Source organism: Ochotona princeps, chromosome 6, assembly GCF_030435755.1.
Source record: "Ochotona princeps isolate mOchPri1 chromosome 6, mOchPri1.hap1, whole genome shotgun sequence".
Lineage (NCBI taxonomy): Eukaryota > Metazoa > Chordata > Mammalia > Lagomorpha > Ochotonidae > Ochotona > Ochotona princeps.
The window spans coordinates 57,200,270-57,220,732 of record NC_080837.1 but is presented as its reverse complement, the minus strand read 5'-3'; the positions used below and the strand labels follow the sequence as shown (position 1 = coordinate 57,220,732).

Genomic DNA, 20,463 nt, shown 5'->3' with positions numbered 1-20,463 from the left:
CCTTAGAAGAGGACTGTGTTTCAGGAAGTACTTTTTTTCCTTTTAAAATTCCAATCCCAACTCAACTTAGTGTCGTATTTTAAATGTGGAAGTCAGGGCTTTCTATTGTAAGTAATTGAAACCCAGCTCAAACTGCCTTAAGCAAAGTAAAGGTTTGATCGGTTTATGGAATAGAAAAGATAATGGGACTTCAGGGAGACTGAAATCCCAATACTCTAACAATGTGAGCAAGGCCTACTTCATATCTAACTCATCCCATCAGGGATGGATTTCAAAGGAAACGGGGTGTGGAAAAGGCAGGTGCACCGTTGTTAAGGTCACCGTGCTGGAGGAGCTCATTACCTTCTACTTTTCCATCTGTACCTCAGTGAGTTCAGAATGGTCAAAAAGCCAAGTTGGCTCTTCCTTTGTCTTCTTAACAGACTTAAAGAAGCCAATCATAATTACACTGAAATACCTGTAAGACACAGTCAATTTTGGACACAAGTCTAGTTCCTTGACAGTGTGCCAGTGTGGGATTTATTCCTTGACTAGGAAGTGCTGGTCAAACTCTTATTGAAACACACATCCTTGACAGAGTGTGCATCCATGAATCACATCAAAATACAACAACAATAAAGATGTATTGACTTATTTGTGCTATTTTCTTCATTAACATATATTCAATACCAATTCCCAGATTTGGCCATTTATATATCCTGGGCATTCAAGGCAAGGACTCTAGCAGCTAGGCCACTGCGCTGGGCCCATTTTTATATTTTTCAATTCTTAAAATGTATCTAAACATAAATGGATGATGGTCAAATCATATTATTGTGGGAGATGACTACCATTTTTTGCATGCGTGGTTAGAAAATGGCATGACCTTGAACCTGAGCAAAGATTGTGACCATGGGGCCCAGCACAGTGGCCTAATGGCTAAAGTCCTCACCTTGAACGCACCAGGATCCCATATGGGCACGGGTTCTAATTCCGGTGGTCTTGCATCCCATCCAGCTCCCTGCTTGTGGCCTGGGAAAGCAGTTCAGGATGGCCCAAAGATTGACACTCCTGGCTCCTGGCTTCAGATTGGCTCAGCTCCAGCCATTATGGCCGCTTGGGGAGTGAATCAACGGACAGAAGATCTTCTCTATCTCTCCTCTCTGTATATCTGCCTTTCCAATAAAAATAAATACATCTTAAAAAAGAAATATTTATAAATTAGAATCATCAGGAATTGTAACTCACTGAATATTAGATAAGAAGCAACCCTAAAATAATTTTAGATTGAAAAACAGCTGATTTTGATAATATCAACTAAGATGTTTGATAAAGGAGGAAAACGAGGGAGTAGAAGGACAAAGTTAACAAGTTCTGTTTTGTAAGACCAAATTTGAGTAACTTCTAGAATCCCAGAAGAGAGTCCAATTAGAGAAGACACCTAGGTTACAGGCAGCACCCAGTAGTCTCAAATCAGCAAATAAATCATAGAATCATGGAATCAAATGACTGTTCTACTATAAAAGTAAGATGTAATGTAAAAACAATAATTTTAAGTCAGCAGAAATTTATTCTGTTATGGTAGGTTATAATCACAATTTCTTTAGAAAAATCATTTTCATGGAGTTTTTGTCTATGGTCATACCTCATTTATTTTGTGCCTTTATAACTGGTGTATAAGATTTAAATTTTTTTTGTGGGCCAGGCGGCGTGGCCTAGCGTCTAAAGTCCTCGCCTTGAAAGCCCTGGGATCCCATATGGCCGCCGGTTCTAATCCTGGCAGCTCCACTTCCCATCCAGCTCCCTGCTTGTGGCCTGGGAAAGCAGGAGAGGACGGCCCAATGCATTGGGACCCTGCACCCGCGTGGGAGACCTGGAAGAGGTTCCTGGTTCCCGGCTTCGGATCAGCGCGCATTGGCCCGTTGCGGCTCACTTGGGGAGTGAATCATCGGACGGAAGATCTTCCTCTCTGTCTCTCCTCCTCTGTGTATATCTGGCTGTAATAAAATGAATAAATCTTTAAAAAATTTTTTTTTCTTTTTGTAAAAGCAATGTATGATTTGTAGGGAAAAATAAATAAAATATGAAGAAAATAAAAATCACCAGTAATTACACGTGTAATAACAATTTTGGAATATCCCCCTCCCGTTTTTTCTATCTTATACATGTAAATTCTTATAATTTCGATTGTTTTCAGTTTTGTGTCACGTCAATATTTTTACATATTTTCTCATATCTGAATTTTTTTAGAATAGGATTCTAGAGGGCCCTGCATGATAGCCTAGTGGTTAAATCCTCACCTTGCATGCCGGGATCACATTTGGGCACTGGATCTTGTCCTGGCTGCTCATCTTCTCACCCAGCTTTCTGCTTATGGCCTGGGAAAGCATTGGAAGATGGCCCAAAGTCTTGGGACTCTGCACCCATGCGGAAGACCAGAAGCTCCTGGCTTCAAATTGGCTCAACTCTGGCCAGTGCGGCCACTCGGGGGAGTCAACCAGTGGATGGAAGATCTTTCTGTGTGTCTCTCCTCTCTGCAAATCTGCCTTTCCAACAAAAATAAATAAATAAATCTTAAAAAAAAATAGAATACTAAAAATGTAAATAGTGAGTCAAAGTATATAAACTTTTTAAGAATTCATTTGTTTTCACTTTATATGAAAGGTAAAGAGAGATCTTCCATTTATCTACTGGTTCAGTCTCCAAATGCATTGAAGAGCTAGGCTGGGCCAGCTGGAACCTGGAAGCTGGAGGTGGATCGCCTCCACCGATGGGTGGCAGGGCACTTAGCCAGGTGCTCCTGAGGATGCTGCTGGAATTGCGAGTGGAATGACTTCAAAGCCAGGGACGCTCCTACAGGATATGGCTGTCCAGAGCTGTATCTAACAGTGCCACATACTTGCCCACAAAATGTGTCTTGCTCTATAATGCCAAATTGTATTTTTTTGAAGGCTTGTACTAATTAATGCTTTTTGCCAGCAGGCTACAGGGAGATCTTTTGTTATACTCACCTGAGTAAATTACTAACTGAAAGTCACACATGACAAATTTAACCGATAAAACATTATATTGTTGCAAAACAAGTTGAATGAAAGAAGACACATTATCAGAGTGTGCAAAGCATTTTATATAAAACACTGGAAATGCAAATTCAAGTGTGATCAACAACAGATCAGTAGTCCCATGGGGAGCAGAAGGGGGCCAGTGGGTGGGAGGGCTTTATAAGGAGAACAGAGAAATACAACTCTGACACACACCCCCAATAATATTTATTTCCTGTTTTGAAAAATTGGCAATTTTCTCTTGGATTTCTCTTTATGTCTTAAAAAATCATCACTTGAGCTCTCTAGATTTCTTTTTCCTAAAATTTCTTGCTCCGTTACAACGCTTCGGGAAGGGCTGGGTTTGGGGGGACAAGAGGATGAATACAACTCTAAACGACAGTAAATTGGCCATCATCGCTTTTCAAACGAAAATCTTCTAAGCAAAATTTACAATAAGAAATGAGTGGATGTTACAATAACCCAGGCCTTTGGAATTAACATCAGATATAACCAGCACACCTGCTTGGTTTTCGAGCTTTTGAAGTTACTACACCCTATTCAACACTGGAGTGAAAGCACCCTTTCAACCACACTCCAGGCAGTGTGGCAAAGAAGCACTTGGCTCACGATGGAGCGCGCAGTCGCCACCGTCCCTGGCTCTCTCCGGCTCCTCCTCTGGCTGCTGACACAGGAAACCAAACTGCAAAGTGCCACGGATGAGCTCACGCTGGCGTGACGTCAAGAGCCTTGACGTCAGAAGGCGGTTGCCACGGGGACCGATCGCCACCGACGGCAGAGTCGTGAAACCCCATCACCCGCACTCCTCTCCTGGGTTTCGGCCTCTGCAGGGTCTAAGCTGCTACAGAAGCTTTAACCTTAAGGGGGCCTCAGGGAGAGCGCGGAGCCGTGTGTGCTGCCGCCGCCGAGAGCTCCACCTCCGAGGCTCTGGGTCCGGGGGCTCCGGCCTGTGGCGGCGGGCGGCGGCGGCGGCGGAGGAGGGCGGCCGGCCCGGGTCTCCCTCGTTCCGTGCAGGGCCCGGAGAGGGGATCCGCCATATTGGAGCCGGAGCCGAAGGTGCCTTGGACCGCGGCGGCGCGAGGCGGCTGGAGGAGGCGGCCCCGGCCTCCTCCGAGGAGGAGTCGGCTCTGCCGGGGCCCGCGAGGCTGGGGAGTGAATGAGCCGCTCGGGCTAGCCGCTTCCCCGCCCACTCTCTGCACTCGGTGCCGCGGGAGTCGGCCGTGGCGGCGGCAGGATGTTCTCCAAGAAGCCGCACGGGGACGTGAAGAAGTCCACCCAGAAGGTGCTGGACACCAAGAAGGACGCGCTGACCCGCCTCAAGCACCTGCGCATCGTCATCGGTGAGGGGCGCGGGTGGCGGCGCCGAGGCCTGGCTTGCCCGGCCTTCCCTCCCCGGGCACCCGTGGGGACTCTGCCGCGGGAACCTGGCGCGGAGCGGGCGTGGTGGGCGAAGCTTCGCCTCGCGTCCTGGGCGCGGGAGGGCCGAGTATTCGGGGAAGGGAAAGCTTGGCCGCTTCCCACTACCCCAGGATATCCGATTTTGACTTGAGAGGCTCAACTCATGTTTGATTAAAACTACCCTAAAAACTTGGGTGTTAAAGAACTTTGGCTAGACTTCGTGTTGTGGTTTCATGCTGTTGTTGATAGGTTGTGTTTGCCAGGTGACTTTACTGCAGTCTCCACCCAAGTGGAAAGAAAGAAAAAAAAAACCCCAAATTGTCTCTCACACCACGTAAACCTTAATTTCTGAAGTTTCTTGGCAGGTGAGGGCGAGGAGGAAGCAGTTACACCTCTTTGGGAAGTGGGTGGTTCCCCAAAGCTTGTGGGGAAGAGCCCCGCCCTCCGAGGCGTCTTGTTCATCCTGGCTGTCATTTAGAGAACTATTATTAGTTGTGGAAAACAAGGTAGTTTATGACTTCCTTTGCTCCTGGGGAGTAGTGTGCTATTCTTTGTGTGTTGGATGAAATCTCTTCTCTCCTGCCCTCAGCGCTGCGGCCACAAGGTGCTGTGAGTTGTAGCGATCCTGTACATGAATCTTCGAGATTCATGATCCTTTCGTGGGCGGGTGAAGGTGGTTGTATTCCTTAAGGCCCAGCACCTGTGTGTTTTCAGTAGCAACGTTTGAGACGTAAAGGAAAATGGGTTTGCTTGTGCTGATTGGGTTAGAACCTACCTGCCTGAACCTGGCTCAGGGTTCGTCTTTTGCAGCTGTCTGATTCTTAATGAAAATTTGTTTTGGAAAGTGATATTCGTGCAGTTTTCCAAGTCCCTTGTGTACATTGCTCCTCTGTTGTTTACCGTGACGACCAAAAATACCAAGCATTGGTGTGAAGCTTCACTCCTTGCAAGTTGCTTTCGCATAAATGGTCATACAGAACCGTTGCAATGACTTGAGCGATATAGGACTCCGTGGGTGTTGCTGTGTGTTTCTTTGTTTTTCTAACAAATGAGAAAGCTGAAGTTTGGGAATGTTAGGGGGTCACGCAACTAGTAGCCCTGTAGCAAGCTGAGTCAGAACTGGAGTCCGGATTTTGTGTTTTCAATTTACTTATTTTCTACTCTTTCTGCATTTGTGACACCTGAGTTTCATCACAAATAACCTTTGCCTGTGGGATGCTAATAAGTAAATCCAGCTCTCAGGGAATAAAAAGAAGCCTAGTTTTCAAGAAAATATGAATTTCTAATTATAGTAGAGATTGTGGTCTTTTTCTTTTTATTCTGCTTAAGAGTTAAGTCATTGAAGGAGGGATTTGGCTGACAGTGGGACCTAGAAAGTGTGACTGAAGGAGATATATCACAGATAAAGGCGCTCCGAAATGGAACACTAAGTGGAACTTGATCTGTAATTTGAGGCAAAATGTAGGTTGGGGAATGGCAGAGCTATAAAGTTGAGTTCAAACAGAGGATTGAGATTTCCTAAATTAACTGCCATAATTCTTAGGGAATTCATCTATAGTTATAGAATGTTTAAAGGAATGCTTTGTATATATCTCTTTGGCATAGAACTTTTGGTATGTAGGAGTCATGGTTATACTAAGAGGTAACAGGTGTCAGGTATTTTGTTAGTCCTAATTTCCTCAGTTGGAAAGCAACAGTTAAAAAGAAAAAAAAAATACTGTCTTTTTAGTCATGTGCGGACTGTTTTTTAATTTAGCATTGTGTGTGTGTGTGTGTGTGTGCGTGTGTGTTAAACGTTTGATTAAGCCTTGAGAACTTCAGGTGCTGAGAGCACCGCGCTGAGCGTGGAGGAGCTCGATACTGACAAAAGCCTTTTAGTGTTAGGACACCTGTTCGGTAGGAACGCTGTGCCCTGCCCAACAGGCGACAGTTGGTGAAGTCTGGAGATAGAACCAGGGAGAAAGGCTGCTGGCATCTAGTGGCAGCAAGGATGTTGCTGGTTAGTTGGCAGTGTCTTTCCCAATGATGTTCCAGCTGTAAATGTTAATGACTCTGAGGTTCAGGAGCAGGCGTGTGGCACAACAGTTGAGTTGCCACTTGGGGTGCCTGCATCCGGTACTCCAGTGCCTGCTTCAGTCCTGGCGCCTCTGTTTCCCTTCCAGCTGCTTGCTCACGTACACCCTGGCAAAGAAGGCCAATGGCTCAAGGGCGTGGGTCCTGGGGGACTTGGTTTGGATGTTAGTCTCTTAGTTCAGCTTGGCCCAACTCTGCAGGATGGGGACATTGTGGGATTGAGCTAGCGGATGCAATATCTCTCTCCTCTCTCCATTGTTTCCCTCTGTGTCTCCTTGAAAAGAAATACATTAAAAAAACAAAACAAAACAAAAACAAACCCTGAGACTTAGAAGTCTTTTCAAAACATAAAACGTGAAGCTTTAATTGTTACGTTAAATTGAATGAAATATATTTTTAAGTATTAAATTTGAGAGGGAGAAACAGAAATGGACAGAGTGCGCCCGTGTCCTCAGTAGTTTGTGTGGTCTTCCATGTGGTTGACTTGAACCCTCACTGCTGCCTCCCAGGGACCACCTCAGCAGGAAGCTGGAACCCCGTGTTGCAAGTATCACACTGCTAGGCCAAGTGTTCTCTATTTTTAAAAGATTACGGTTATTTTGCTTTTAACTTCTAAGAAAATGAATGGGAGAGGGCAGAATGCAAAAAAGAAAAAAGTGTCTTAGAAGTTTCTCCATCAGGTGTTTTAAGAGCCACTTGAAATCTATTTTGGAAGTAGGTATGGTTTAAACTAAGTCAGACTCAGTAAGGAAACTACTTTGTTTTCAAAGTAATTGGATATGGCTAGTTACATGGGAGTTTGGTTTTTGTTTGTTCACACTTGAACTATATGGGACCAAACCAACTGTCATTGAGTTGGTATTTACAGGAGAAGTCACTGTATTAAATTTTATGAGAACCTGATCATAATTTAAATATCTATTATAAACATTTCTCTAGTTTGTATTTCTACTGAAGAACAATTCCTATTAAGTTTATAGAGTCTCATTCTGAAGTATGATGGCTTAAATCTGTTGATTTAAACATTACTGCATTACAGATTACAGTAATACAGATTGCTGTTTTTTTTTTTTTTTTTTTATTTTTGGGAGCTAGAAGTCAGTTCTTTTTTTAAAGAAAAAAAGGCCTTTACTAATTTCTAAACTTTTATACCCCACAACATTTTCCAACAAGTAATGACAGTAAATTAGCATATGTAAAATAGCTAACATCAGGCTTACATATAGTGAATATTGACTGAATGTTAGTTTGCTTCTTCCTCTTTAAAATGGCAAGCTGACTTTGTTTAAAATTAAAATGATAGGGTTTGACACTGTGGCTGAGCTGGTTAATCCTCCACCTGCAAGTGCCAGACCCCCATGTGGGAGCTGGTATGTCCTGGCTGCTTCACTTCCCACCTAGCTCCCTGTTGTGGTCCAAGAAATAAATGGAGGATGGCCCAAGTCCTTGGCTTCCCTGCAACTCTCCATTGGAGGCTGGGAAAAAGCTCCTGGCTTCTGGCTTCAGATTGGGTCAGCTCTAGCTGTTGGGGCCATTTGGAGAGTGAACTAGCAGATGGAAGATCTTTATCTGACTCTTCTTTCTATGTATCTGCCTTTTAAATAAAAATAAACTTTAAAAAATAAAGATAAATGCTGATAAAGCTAAGAGTGTTATTTTCTGACAGCTTTACTGGGATCCAGCCGACAGGCAGTAATGGCACATACTTGCAGTCTCTAGCAGCTTTTCACCTGTGCCTCAGGAGACCACCAGAGCGATCAAACGCAGTACGGCGTGCCAGATCACAAAGCTAGCCGCTCAGGAGTGGCTGAGCCACACCCGGGTCCTCGAGTCCTTGTGCAACCCCTTCCTCCTTCCTGCCTTGCTCAGTAACCACTGCTGTGCTGACTCTACTTCTCTTTGCATTTTTCAGGTTTTACATAAATTGATTTATATGCTATGTAAATAGAATTATTTAGTAACATATATATTAATATTATTGGCTTCTTTTATCAAGTCTAATTTTGAAATTAATCCATCTTGTGGTACAATGTGTCAGTAGCTCAGTGCTGAATAGTACTTACCTATGGTTAAACACTACCATAGTTGGTTCATCCATTCACCTGATCTGGATAGAGCAGTTACAAATAAAGCTGTCATGAACTGTACTTGTTCTATAGACAACACATTTCTTTTTTTCTAGGATCAATATCTGCTAGTGGGATGTCTGGATCATATAATCATATAGCAGTTGTATGTTTAACTTTTTAGGAAACTTGTGAACTTATTTTTTTATAGTCCCGCCAGTCCTCCACTTAGGCACCCTTCTGTGTGGTCAGTCCGCTTCATATTGGCAACTAGGATGAGTGTGGACTTCAATTAGCAGTTCCCTGGTGTATAGTAACATTGAATATGTATTCACGGACCTGCATGCCATTGTATAACTTTATGACTATTTCTGTTCAAATCTTTTATTTAGTTTTTAATAAGGTTAACTTATATAATTCAAATATGAAGTTTGTTTTTTAAAGTTATTTTTTATTGGAAAGTCAAATGTATAGAGTAGGAGTGACAGAAAGATCCTCTATCCACTGGCTAACTCTCTAAATGGGCTACAGTGGCTGGAACTGAGCCCATCCAAAGCCAGGAGCCCGGAGCTTCTTCCCAGTCTCCCAAATGAGTGCAGGATCCCAAGGCTTTGGGCCACCCTCAGGCCATAAGCAGGGAGCTGGATGGGAAGTGGAGCAGCTAGGGCACAAACTGGAACCTGTATGGGATCCTGGCACCAGTTGGCTGAGGATTAGTTAGTTGAGCCATTGTGTCCGCCCTTGAAGGTTCTTTATATACTCTGTGAGCGGCAGGAGCCCAGTATGACGTTCTTAAATGGTTGCAGTTCCCGGGGTTGGGTCAAGCTGAAACCTGGAGCTTCCTCCAGGTCTTCCACGTGGGTTGCAGGGGTGCAAGCATTGGTCCATCTTCTGCTGCTTTTCTTAGGTTATTAACAGGGAGCTGGATTGGAAGTGGAGGAGCTGGGACTTGAATTGGCAGCCATATGGTGTGTCAGGGCTTGATGTGGTGGCTTTACTCACTGTGCACATGCTGGTCCCAAGATTTTTTAAGTAGATACTTTCCTATGTGGTTCCATTTCAAGTATGTCTTCATTACTTTTCACAGGTTTGTTTCTATCCAGTGTAAGTGATTTTACTTGAAAAACTTTTTTTCTAAAGGGTGTGTTTTTTTAAAAGATTTATTTTATTATTTTTATTGGAAAGATTCACAGAGAGAAAGAGAAAGATCTTCCATTCACTCGTTTAATCCCCAAGTGGCCACAGTGGTTGGAGCTAAGCAGATCCGAAGCCAGGAGCTTCTTTCGGGTCTCCCACGTTGGGGCATCTCCCACTGCTTTGCCCAGCCACGTCCGAAGGGAGCTGAGTCAGTAGCAGAGGAATCAGGACAGAAACCAGTGCTCATGTGGGATGCTGGTGTCACAAAGAGCGGCTTTGGCCTCTGATGATGGTTTCTTTTTGTTTGTTTGTTTGAAAGGCAGAGAGGGAGAAAGAGGGGAGAGAGAAAGAATTGGGGAAGCGAGAGAGGGAGGAATGGGTCTTCCATCCGCTGGTTAACACCCCCAAATGCCTGCAGTAACCAGAAGTGGGTCAGACAAGAGCCAGGAGTCTGAAACTTCATCCAGACTTCCCGTGCAGGTGGCAGGGACTCATGTCCTCGAATGGTCATTTGCCCCCTCCCAGGGTACATGTTAAAAGCAGCTGTTTGGGCCTGGTGCTGTGGCCTAGTGGCTTAGGTCCTTGTCTTGAACATGCTGGTATCCCATGTGGGCGCAGGTTCTAATCCCAGCGGCCCTGCTTTCCATCCAGCTCCCTGCTTGTGGCCTGGGAAATCAGTCAAGGTCGGCTCAGGACCTTGGGACCCTGTATCCACATGGGAGACCGGAGGAAGTTCCTGGCTTGTGGCTTCGGATCAGCCCAGGTCCAGCCATTGCGGTGACTTGGGGAGTCAATCATTGGACGAAGATCTTCCTCTCTGTCTCTCCTCCTTTCTTTATATCTGACTTTGCAATAAAAATGAATCTTTAAAAAAAAAAGCAGCAGCTTTTTTTAGAAATAGATAGGACTCAAACTGGGTGCTCTGATACGGGATGGAGGCATCCCAAGCAGCAGGTTTACGTGTTGCACCACAGATGGATGATTGATTCTACATGCTTTTGTCTGGGAAAAAAAAAAACAAAACCTTGTTTTTGCCCCCCCCCTTTTTAAAAAAAATTGTTCATTTGAAAAGCAGAATTAGGGAGAGGGAAAAACAGAGCTATCTTCCATTCACTGGTTTACTCCCCAAATGGTGGCAGTGGCTAGGGTTGGGCCAGGCCAAAATCAGGACCCAGAAGCTTTATCTGAGTCTCTCATGTGAGTGCAGGGGCGCAAGGACTTGGGCCATCTTCTCTTGCTTTTCTAGGTACATTTTCAGGGAATTAGAGTGTAAGCGGAGCATCTGGTACATGAACCAGGGTCCATTTGGGATGCTGGCATCCCAAGTGATGGTTTAACTGCTGTGCCACAGTGCTGGTCCCTGTTTTGTCTTTGAAAAACTAAAGGTAAATTACTGAACAATTTTTTTGTTCTTTTTTTTCTGAGATTTATTTATTTTTATTAGAAAGGCAGGTATACAGAGAGGAGGAGAGACAGAGAGGAAGATCTTCTGTTTGCTGGTTTACTCCCCAAGCAGCCGCAATGGCTAGAGCTGAGCCAATCCGAAGCCAGGAGCCTCTTACAGGTCTCCCACATGGGTGAAGGGTCCCAAAACTTTGGGCAATTCTTGACTTCTTTCCCAGGCCACAGGCAATGACCTGGATGGGAATGGGACCACCGGGATTAGAACCCACGCCCACATGGGATCCCTGCGTGTTCAAGGTGAGGACTTTAACTACTACAGTATTGTGCCAGGCCCTTTTTTGTTCTTTAAAAAAATTTTTTTCCGTTGACTTTTTAAAAAATATGTATGTATTTATTTTTTATTGGAAAGGCAGATCAGATTTACAGAGAAAAATCTTTCATCTGTTGGTTCACTTTCCAAGTAGTCGCAACTGCTAGAGCTGAACCAATCTAAAGCAAGGAGCCAGGAGCTGCTTCTGGGTCTCCCACATGGCTGCAGGGTCCCAAGGCTTTGGGCCATCCTCTACTGCTTTCCTGTGCCATAAACAGGGTCCTGGATGAGAAGAGGAGCAGCTGGGACATGAGCCAGCACCTAAATGGGATCTCTGCAATGCAATTGGAGGCTTAGCCATTTATAGCACGGAGCAGGCACACTAGCAGGAAGCTTGACTGAAAAAAGAGTAGCCCGCACTCAAACCAAGTGTTTGGGTGTGTGATACAGATATCCCAAGCACCAGCTTAACGCACCGTGCTACTGTGCCTGTCCCTACAGAATGAATTTGTTATTTTAAATTGTTTAGCAGAAAAAGTATGATTGTTTATCCCCAATGTGAATACTCATGTTTTCACAAAGATCAACTTGAACTGTCTTTAATCAGAAAGAGAAGAAAACCTAGTTGTTTAGTAGGTATTAAGTGGTAACATAGGAGACCAGAAAAATAGATGCTGGTTAAATAGGTAAGTTAAAAGTATATGGATTAATTTGTAGCAGATTTGGATGAAAAAATGAGGAATGTGTGACTATAATTTACTTTTGGAAAGAAACTAATAATACATTTTAAAAAAATTCTGGTTTTCCACTCTGAATTTGTGTAGGTGTATAGATTTATCCCCCCCCCCCCGCTTTTTCCCCTCCTGCTGTTTTTTCCTATATTATTACAGTAGTACAGGTTACAAGGTTAACTTTCTGACATTTGAATGTGTCATGACATGATAAGTTCAGGTAAAGGTAGAAATCCTAGTATTATATTTTAGAGGTATATTTGAAGGTCTCATTGGGAATCTCTCGTTCAGAAGCACAGACACATACATACTGCCTAGTATCTTTGCTTCCCAGCTGCTAGTCTCCCTTGTGCAGTTCATGTATATTAATATGTATGTATTTGTTTGCGTGTACATACATATTATACTTTACATATTTGTTCTTACATCAGAGGGAACATAAATATTTGTGTTTTTGATTCTGGTTTACTTCACTAAGCATAATGGCTTCCAGTGGGGGCCATTTTGTTGCAAATGGCAAGATTTCCTTCCTCTGTATGTCTGGGTATTCTATCGAGGATATGTACCACATTTTCCTTTATCTACTGTTGATGTTGTTTGGGTTGGTTCCATGTCTTCAGTATTGCGAATTGTGCTGCTATAAATAAATATGGGGTTGTAGGTCACTCCCCCAAATGAAGAGTTCATTTCCTGTGGATCTATTTTCAGGCGTGGGAGGGCTGGGCTGCATGATAGATTGGTCACTCTCCATACTGACTTCCAAAGTGGTCGTACTGGTTTACATTCCCATCAACAGTGGATCAGGGCACCTTTCCCCCTACATTTTCACCAATAACTGCTGTAAAGAGTTGGCTTTGGAATAAGTATTCTTATATATGACATTAGATCCTCTTAATATGTATATATTCCCTTATAGTTTCTAATTTGACTTTTTTGTTTGAAAAATTAATTTAGTTCTATAAACCACTTTGTATTTATGCAGCTTCTTGCCATAAACAGTGTTACTGGTTAATCTATCCAGTAGAACAAGAAGCTGTTACCTGTCTTTGCATCAGAACTCCATTGTTTAAAGGACTTCATTGAACCTAAAGGATTTTGTTCCTTAGAGGACTGAATAAAATGTAGAATAACACAGTGATCAACAACAACTGACGAGGCATTCTTTCAAGAAAAGAAACTATCCGATTCCAGAGATGAGCCGATTATAGCCATAAGGCATCAAATTTGCTTCTTAGTTTTCCTAGCATCTCAAGTGAGAAAAGAAACAAGTATTTGGCAATTTGGAAAAAGTGTTTCTATTTTGGTTAAGACATTTTTATTTGTGATTCTAAATTCGGGAACAGTTTGTGGTTTAAAATTTCAAAATTGTGTTAAATTTATGTAATGTCTCTTTAAAAAGAGACATTTGTTTGTTGATTTATTTGTTGAAAGGTGGCGTTCTGAAAAGAGGCATAGACAGGCACACAGAGACGGACAAATAGCAGAATCACACACTGATTCAGTCTCCAAATGGCACAATAGCCAGAGCTGGGTCAAACAAGCCAGGAGCTTCATCCTGGTCTCCTACTTGAGCCATCTGCTTTCTTTCCCAGGCACATTAGCAGGGAGCTGCATCTAACACGGAGCAGAGGGGACTCGAACCTGCGCCCCTATGGGATGCCAGCAGACCCATGGCCATCAGCTTTATCCTCTATGCCACAACTCTGGTTCCTACTGTCTCTTGCTGAAGGATCCAAGTTATAGAAAAAGAACTTGGAGAAAATTGGAAACAAACAAAAAATGATACATTTTTCTTTTTCTGTAAATGGCATCACTATCTTCCAGGTTACTAATCTGAATCTTTCATCTTTGATAGTGTAGTTCGGTATTTGAAATGATTATGGGCACTTTGTATCTCCTCCCCAGCCATGTTTCTTTTCTAACTTTCTGATATTAGATTTTACTCATTTTTCCTCTGTTCTTATCATTGTTTCCTTAGTTACAGCTTTGTTTCTTGCTTGTTCTTTTGCAGTAGCTTCCCAGTTTCTCTCCATGTCAGGGTTGTTTCTCCTCTTGGATCTAACTGGTTCTATCCCAGTCTTTCCATAGCACCTTGTAGGTTTCCCGGAACTACTCTGATGCCTTCATGGTTTCCCATTGGCTATAGGATGAAGTTAGAAATCCATAGCTGGCATGCAAGCTAATGTCTTATCTGACCCCAGCCTCTTCCCAATAAGTGGTGGTGTTGGAGCCCATAGAAAACAAAGTATTATCATAGTATTTAACTGTAATAAAGCCTCTGAAGATATTTATCATGAAGCTTTATTTATAGATGACACTGTTGTAAATGTATACCTTTTTAAAACGATAATATGTAAGACATTATTTTCTGTAAAAGTGAAGGATTTATGTTTTATATTCCTACCTTCTGAAAACAGATTGCCTTGTTTCATGTTATATTCCAAGGTGCCTGAAGAAATTAGCATTTCTATTATAATATTGCTACTGTTATGCTTCAGTGTTACTGTTGTACAGGTTGCTCCATCACCGTGTTCTGAGTTCATCACTGTTTTTCAACCTGCTGATTTCTCCATTAAGCCTGACGGACTTGGATACATGCCTTGTCTTCCTCTTTGTTTCCTGCCATCATCTTAAGAAACTTTAATAGATAATGAAATAGCTCTTCTAACTTCTTATGTTCATTCTGCTTGATATTCCTAACTTCAGTAGTTGCACTGCTGTACTGTCATTCCAATTAAGGAACTAGCCTTTAAAAATGAATTTGTGTGGCAGAGAGGGAGGGAGGGAGGGAGGACAGAGAAGTGCTCCTGTCTGCTGGTTCACTCTCAAACGTTCATGTGGCCTGCAATCTGGGAATGCGATCCAAGCTTCCCACAGCTGGAGCTGGAACCTAATTACTTGAGCTCTCAGTGCCGTAATCATAGCAAGCTGGGCTGGAGTCCGGAGCGCCTTAACCGGCAGCCTGGCAGTTGCTCTTATGTAGACTTTTGTTACGTAATCAAATCCTTGCTTCAGTGTTAGTGTTTTCCATTGTGGTTTTTTTTTTTTTTTTTGAATTTTAATTTTTTGATGCTTACATAGTTGATTAAGGTAGAAAGGGTTGAGGATTAGGGGAAAGTGGGTGAGACCATTGTTTCCATGTTTTCTTTTTCTTCCTGTATCTAGAGGATGGCATGGGGGAGGTAAAGGGAGAAGCTGCACTCAGCCTCCCAACCACTTCACTTCAGTACCCTGGGATGGGGAATGGCCACCCGAGGTCATCCTGGGCTCCCCAGTGTGGAGCATGCGCCAAGGGTTCTGTGGTTTCAGTTCTTCTGATATGCTGTTGATCTCACTGATCCAAGGATGAGGAAATCTTTCCAAGGTCTGTTGGCTGACACCGCCTTAGAGTTTCCATTCCCGCAGATATTTGCTGTCAGTGCTTGGCTGGGGTAGTTGACCAATTTGTTCTGTTTTCCTTCCTCTGCTATGCTCCCAGATGCCTTCTGCAGGCTCCAGTGGACTGCCATATCCTCCATGTGCATCTGGTCATGCCATCCACTGCTCCATCTAAGCTACTGAGGAGGCCCAGTTCTGACACATGTACTCATGGTCAAACACAGATCCTATCACTCTCTCCATTGTTGAAGTTAGGGTTAGGGTTCTGAGTTCAGTGGTTCAGTTGGCGGGGGGGGTGTTCCCCAAAGAAGCCTCCTCTGAAGTGATCCCAGGCCTGACTCTTGTTTGTGCTTGCTAGAATGGGGTCTAGTTCTACCCATCACCCACATCAGTCTATTCACACACTGGTAGTTGCAATTTCTGGATCAGTTCTGTCTCCAGCCTGGCCTCTTATGTAAATCAGTAGATGCTGTGGCCCAGCTCAACCCTGCCCACTGCTCACTGGATCCTCATCATGTATATCATTTGGAACTGTAGCCTGGTAGGAACGACCCACAATAACCCCCACCAGGCCCACCCCCAGCCCTGGTTCCTGTGCTTGCCAGCATGTGCAGCCGGCTGGTCCTGTTTGTCCTACATCCCATTCAGCTCTTGTACACATCAGTTGGCACTGAATCCTAGCTCGACCCAACTGACCCCACTGTCTAGCTCACACTCGTGTCATCACGTGCCACCGCCTCTTTCCCCAGGCCTGCCCCCAGCTGTGACTCTCATGCTCACCAGAGGGAGTTGCAGCCCATCAGAGAGGTGTCCACAGTCTCCCTACTGTTCCCACTACAGCCTTGCTTGACAGGACTTGCCCCTAGTCCCAACATTTGTTGGCTGATGCTGCAACAAAGCACAACCATCCTGCATTTACTCTGGCTCATGCCTACACCAGTGGATATAGTCAGTTAGCCCAACATGCGTCTACCCCTTACCCGGTTCACATGCTGGCCAACAGGTATGTTAGCCCTGCTTGGCCCTGTTTGCTCCCAGTTCCAGTACTAGTACTCACCAATGGGAGCAGTGCCCCAGCAGGAGAGCCTTCAGCCTTTGTACCAGGCTCGTACCACCACCTGGGTCTCACATGTGCTAGTAGGTCTTTTGTCCAGACTGACTTCGTCCACCTCCTGTCCTGGCAGGAACAATGGCCTTGCCCTTCTGGCCCGCACCCCTTCTGGTTCTTACTGTTGAGTGCTACAGCCCAACCATACCTGGTCCACATGAGACACGGCTCTTGCTGCAGTTCAGCAGGTACCGATACCTAGCCCAGCTGTCCTGCACTCACTCTGGCTCTTACAAGCACTAGTGGGTGCTGAAGTCTAGCCAGTCTGGCACACACCAGACCCAGTCCACACCCATGCTGAGGGACACTGCAGCCATGTCCAGCCCAGATCATCGCCCCCATTCCGGCTCTCGTGCTCACCAGAGGGAACCACAACCCAGCTGGGGCTTCCCCTTAGTGTCCCAACCAGGCCTGTTCCCAGCAACAGATCTTGCGCCTGCCAGTGGTTGCTCTGACCCAGCATGGCGTAGCCCATCCTCCATCTTAGCCTTTGCCATTGAATGCTGCAGCCTGTTCTATTCTGTTCCTTGCTCCTCCCTCCCCGCCCTGTCCTAGCTCTGGCTGGCAGGTGCTACAGCTTATCTTTGTCCAGTCTGCTCCCATCCCTGGCACATGCAGACCAATGGGTGTGATAGCCTGGTCTTGTATGACCCACACTCCAGCCTGGCTTCTGCACATGCCAGTGGGAGCCCTGCCAGGTAGATCCCCAGCCCTAGCTTTAATGTGCGCTGGCAAGTGGTGGTTGGTGGTGATCCATGCGTAAATAACTCAGTTTAGGTCTCCAGTGTGGGTTGGTGCATCAGTTTGACCCATGAAGATCCTCCAGCATCCCCCCTCCAAAGCCCTCGATCTCAGTACCCCCACTTACCTGCAAGTACAGTGGCCATCTTCCCTCCCACACATCTCCTTTTTTTTTTATTGATTACATTGCATTACATGACACAGTTTTATAGCACTGGGATTCCCCACCACCCCTCCCCAACCCCCCCATGGTGGATTCCTCCACTTTATTGCATTACCACCGTTCAAATTCAGTTGAGATTCTTTCATTGCAAGCATCTACCGAGTGTGAAGTCCAGTATCTTATTGTCCAGATAAGCTCAACGGTTTCTTGGGGAGACCATCTCTGGTCTGAAGGTAGAGCCGGTAGAGTATCATCCCGTTCAATTAAAAGCCCTGACATTACATCAGTAACAATTTATAATGTTATGGAATTAATTGACATGGTATTGAGTAACCAATATGTTAAAAGAGAAAAAAAAAAGAATGCAAGTTCTGAACCACATGCTGTGATTTCTACATTGACATTTCAATTATTAGTTTATATACAACTGGGTTCTGTACACCTTAAAATGGCTACAGATTGCTATTCAGCTGTCTCATGTCTATTTTAATTTTAGTATTTAGCAGTTTATAGCGTTGAAGCATGATTTTGCTGCACCTGGCTGTTTTTCGGGTAGTCTAACTCTATAACTCTAACAAGACATATGTCAACAGTTTAGGTGAGCATGTTTAGGAGGGGTGTGCAGAGAAATCTTCAATACCCCAGTGAGGAATAACTAATCTTTGTGTCCCACCCGGTGAGTTATAAGTGCATCCCTGCTGACCGTTTCCTGTCTGTTTCTAAGCTTTCCTTGTTGTTCTCTATCTATTCTGGTTTTTTTGTTTGTTTGTTTGTTTTGAGGGGTTTCTGGAGCGATCCTGATGGTCATTATGAGAGAGGGTGGGGACCCAAAGTCGGAACCAGGCAAGGACCAGAGAAAGCTCCTCTTCCTAGTCCTGAAGGAAGTTTACTGTTCTTCTGTTTCTGCGGACCGCTCAGTGCTCCTGGTTGTCATTCTGATGACCTTGGATCCTGCAAGGCAGGATTTGGGCTTCTTCCATCCCATGTGGTAGATCCAAATGGGGGTGGGTGACCTCAGAGTTCTTGGCTTCTGAAGGCACTCCATTTCCCCGCCCACACATCTCCTTATCCCCATTCCCTGATCAATCCACGGACCACTTACATTTGGAAATCCCCAGGCTCTCTCTCTCGTCTGGATATGAGCCCCCCGGTCTCCTTACGCCCCACCAGGACCATCCTGAAACCAGGGTTTCAGGAGTGTGCTGCCAGGCCGTGTCCGCAGCAGCAGCCAGGTGGTTGCTCTCTAGGGTCACCCAGGACTTCCAGTGTTCTAAAGCTGTGTTTTCTGTGGATAACATGCCCTTGATTCTAAGTACTTCAGCAGCATTTGCTTATGATTTCCGCTCACAGTTTTAGCCTGTCCGTCCTACTACACTCTAGAGTAGCATGACCCTACTTGTCCCACTGACTCTGCAGACTCTCTCAGTGTCCTAGCAACATGTCCCCTCCCCTGCATCACCGTCTTTAGCTCTTCCTTTATCCCTGATGTTTTATACTCAGCAGTATGTTGGTGTTACAAAATATTATTTTCTATTATATAGTTTTATAGATACACAGATCCCTCCCTCCTCTTCTGCTTCCTCCTTCCCTGTTCTCCCCTCCCACCATTTTCCCCTATAGTATCACAATAGTACAGTCAAATGTTTAATGTTCTGCTATTTAAGTGCTTCGTGGCATTGTAGGTATAGGCAGAGGTAGAACCTCTAGTATTGCACTGCCAGTTGGGTATATTTAGCTGTTTCATCGAGAGTCTTCCTCTTATTTGGGAGTAGAGATGGGTACTGCAGTGCATCTTCACTTCCCGGTGTGCTAGTCTCCCTCGTACAGTTCATCTATGAAAGTGTGTGTGTGTGTGTGTGTGTGTGTGTGTATGGTTGCAGGTTGCTTTCTCATTTGTGGGTTTCATTTCTTTTCAATATATTCCCACGAATGGGATGACTGCAATAGCCCCGGACTGAAGCAAGGAGCTTAATGCTCCTTTTAGGTCTCCCACCTGGATGGAAGGGGCACAGGCACTTGGGCCATCTTCCACTGCCGTCTCTGATATAAAGGCAGGAAGCTAGATCTAAGTGGAACAGCTAGAACCTGTTCAAATATGGGATGCTGCCATTGCAAAGCGGTGGCTTAACACACTATGCCAGCTCCAGTGTCATTGTTCTTGGCTGTGTAACTAAGGGGTACAGTCTTTATTGAAGAAAAGTATAAAAAGTTTATTCACAACATTAGAGTACATAAATGAGTGGCTAGCAAGATTATCAGTTCTACTGATGTCAGTCATCTATAAATTTAATCTGTGGATACTGATCACTGCAATTGAATTTTAAAAATCCCAATATTACTCATGAAATTTGAGGTTATTTTCAAATTCATATGGAAAAGCTAAAGGCCAAAACAGCCATGAGATTTATGTTAGTTTCCTGTGGTTTCTGTCAACAAATTGCAGCCACATATTTGAGGGTTTGAAATACCTAATATTTATGTGTGCACAAATCTGAAGAGCAGGATCTTAAGTCGGGCTCACTGGGCCAGAGCCTTGGAGGTGGCAAAGTGCTCCTTCCCCGGAGGCGGTGGGGAGAAGCCAGGCCTGCCAGGCACTGACCGTCACCTGCGCCTCGCTGTGGACCTCAAGGGCTACGTCCTCCAGTCTCTTACCTCTGCCTACTTCTGAGTCAGTTTGTGGAGCTAAATGGTGGGGGTGAGGCCAGGGTCACTGAAAGCTCCTGTGTTTCTGGGTTTGTTAGTTAGAATGTAAGTTTTTTTTTTTTTTTTTTTTTTTTACCTTCCAACAATGGGATTCTCTGATCTTTTTTTTTTTTTTTCTTAAAAAGAAAAATTGAATAGGAAATCCTGAATGATCCTGATGATGGCTTAGTTTCTGTACTGGAGTCTTAATCTCTAATCTTTTTTTAAAAA

The 20,463-nt window shown here is 44.4% G+C and overlaps 1 protein-coding gene across 8 annotated transcripts in view; it reads left to right on the top strand.

Annotated features, from left to right (window-relative positions):
* Positions 1-3,840: 3,840 nt before the first annotated feature.
* The window catches only part of RALGAPA1 (Ral GTPase activating protein catalytic subunit alpha 1), a 214,207-nt gene continuing 197,584 nt past the window's right edge, over positions 3,841-20,463 (top strand). For 5 of the 8 annotated variants that reach the window (XM_004584764.3, XM_058666350.1, XM_004584767.3 and 2 more), the window contains exon 1: positions 3,841-4,381. In XM_004584764.3, coding sequence (XP_004584821.2) covers positions 4,276-4,381 — 106 coding nt within the window. In that variant the 5' untranslated portion in view covers positions 3,841-4,275. The remainder of the gene's footprint in view (positions 4,382-20,463) is intronic. The other 3 variants (XM_036495464.2, XM_036495465.2, XM_058666348.1) reach the window with 2 other exon arrangements.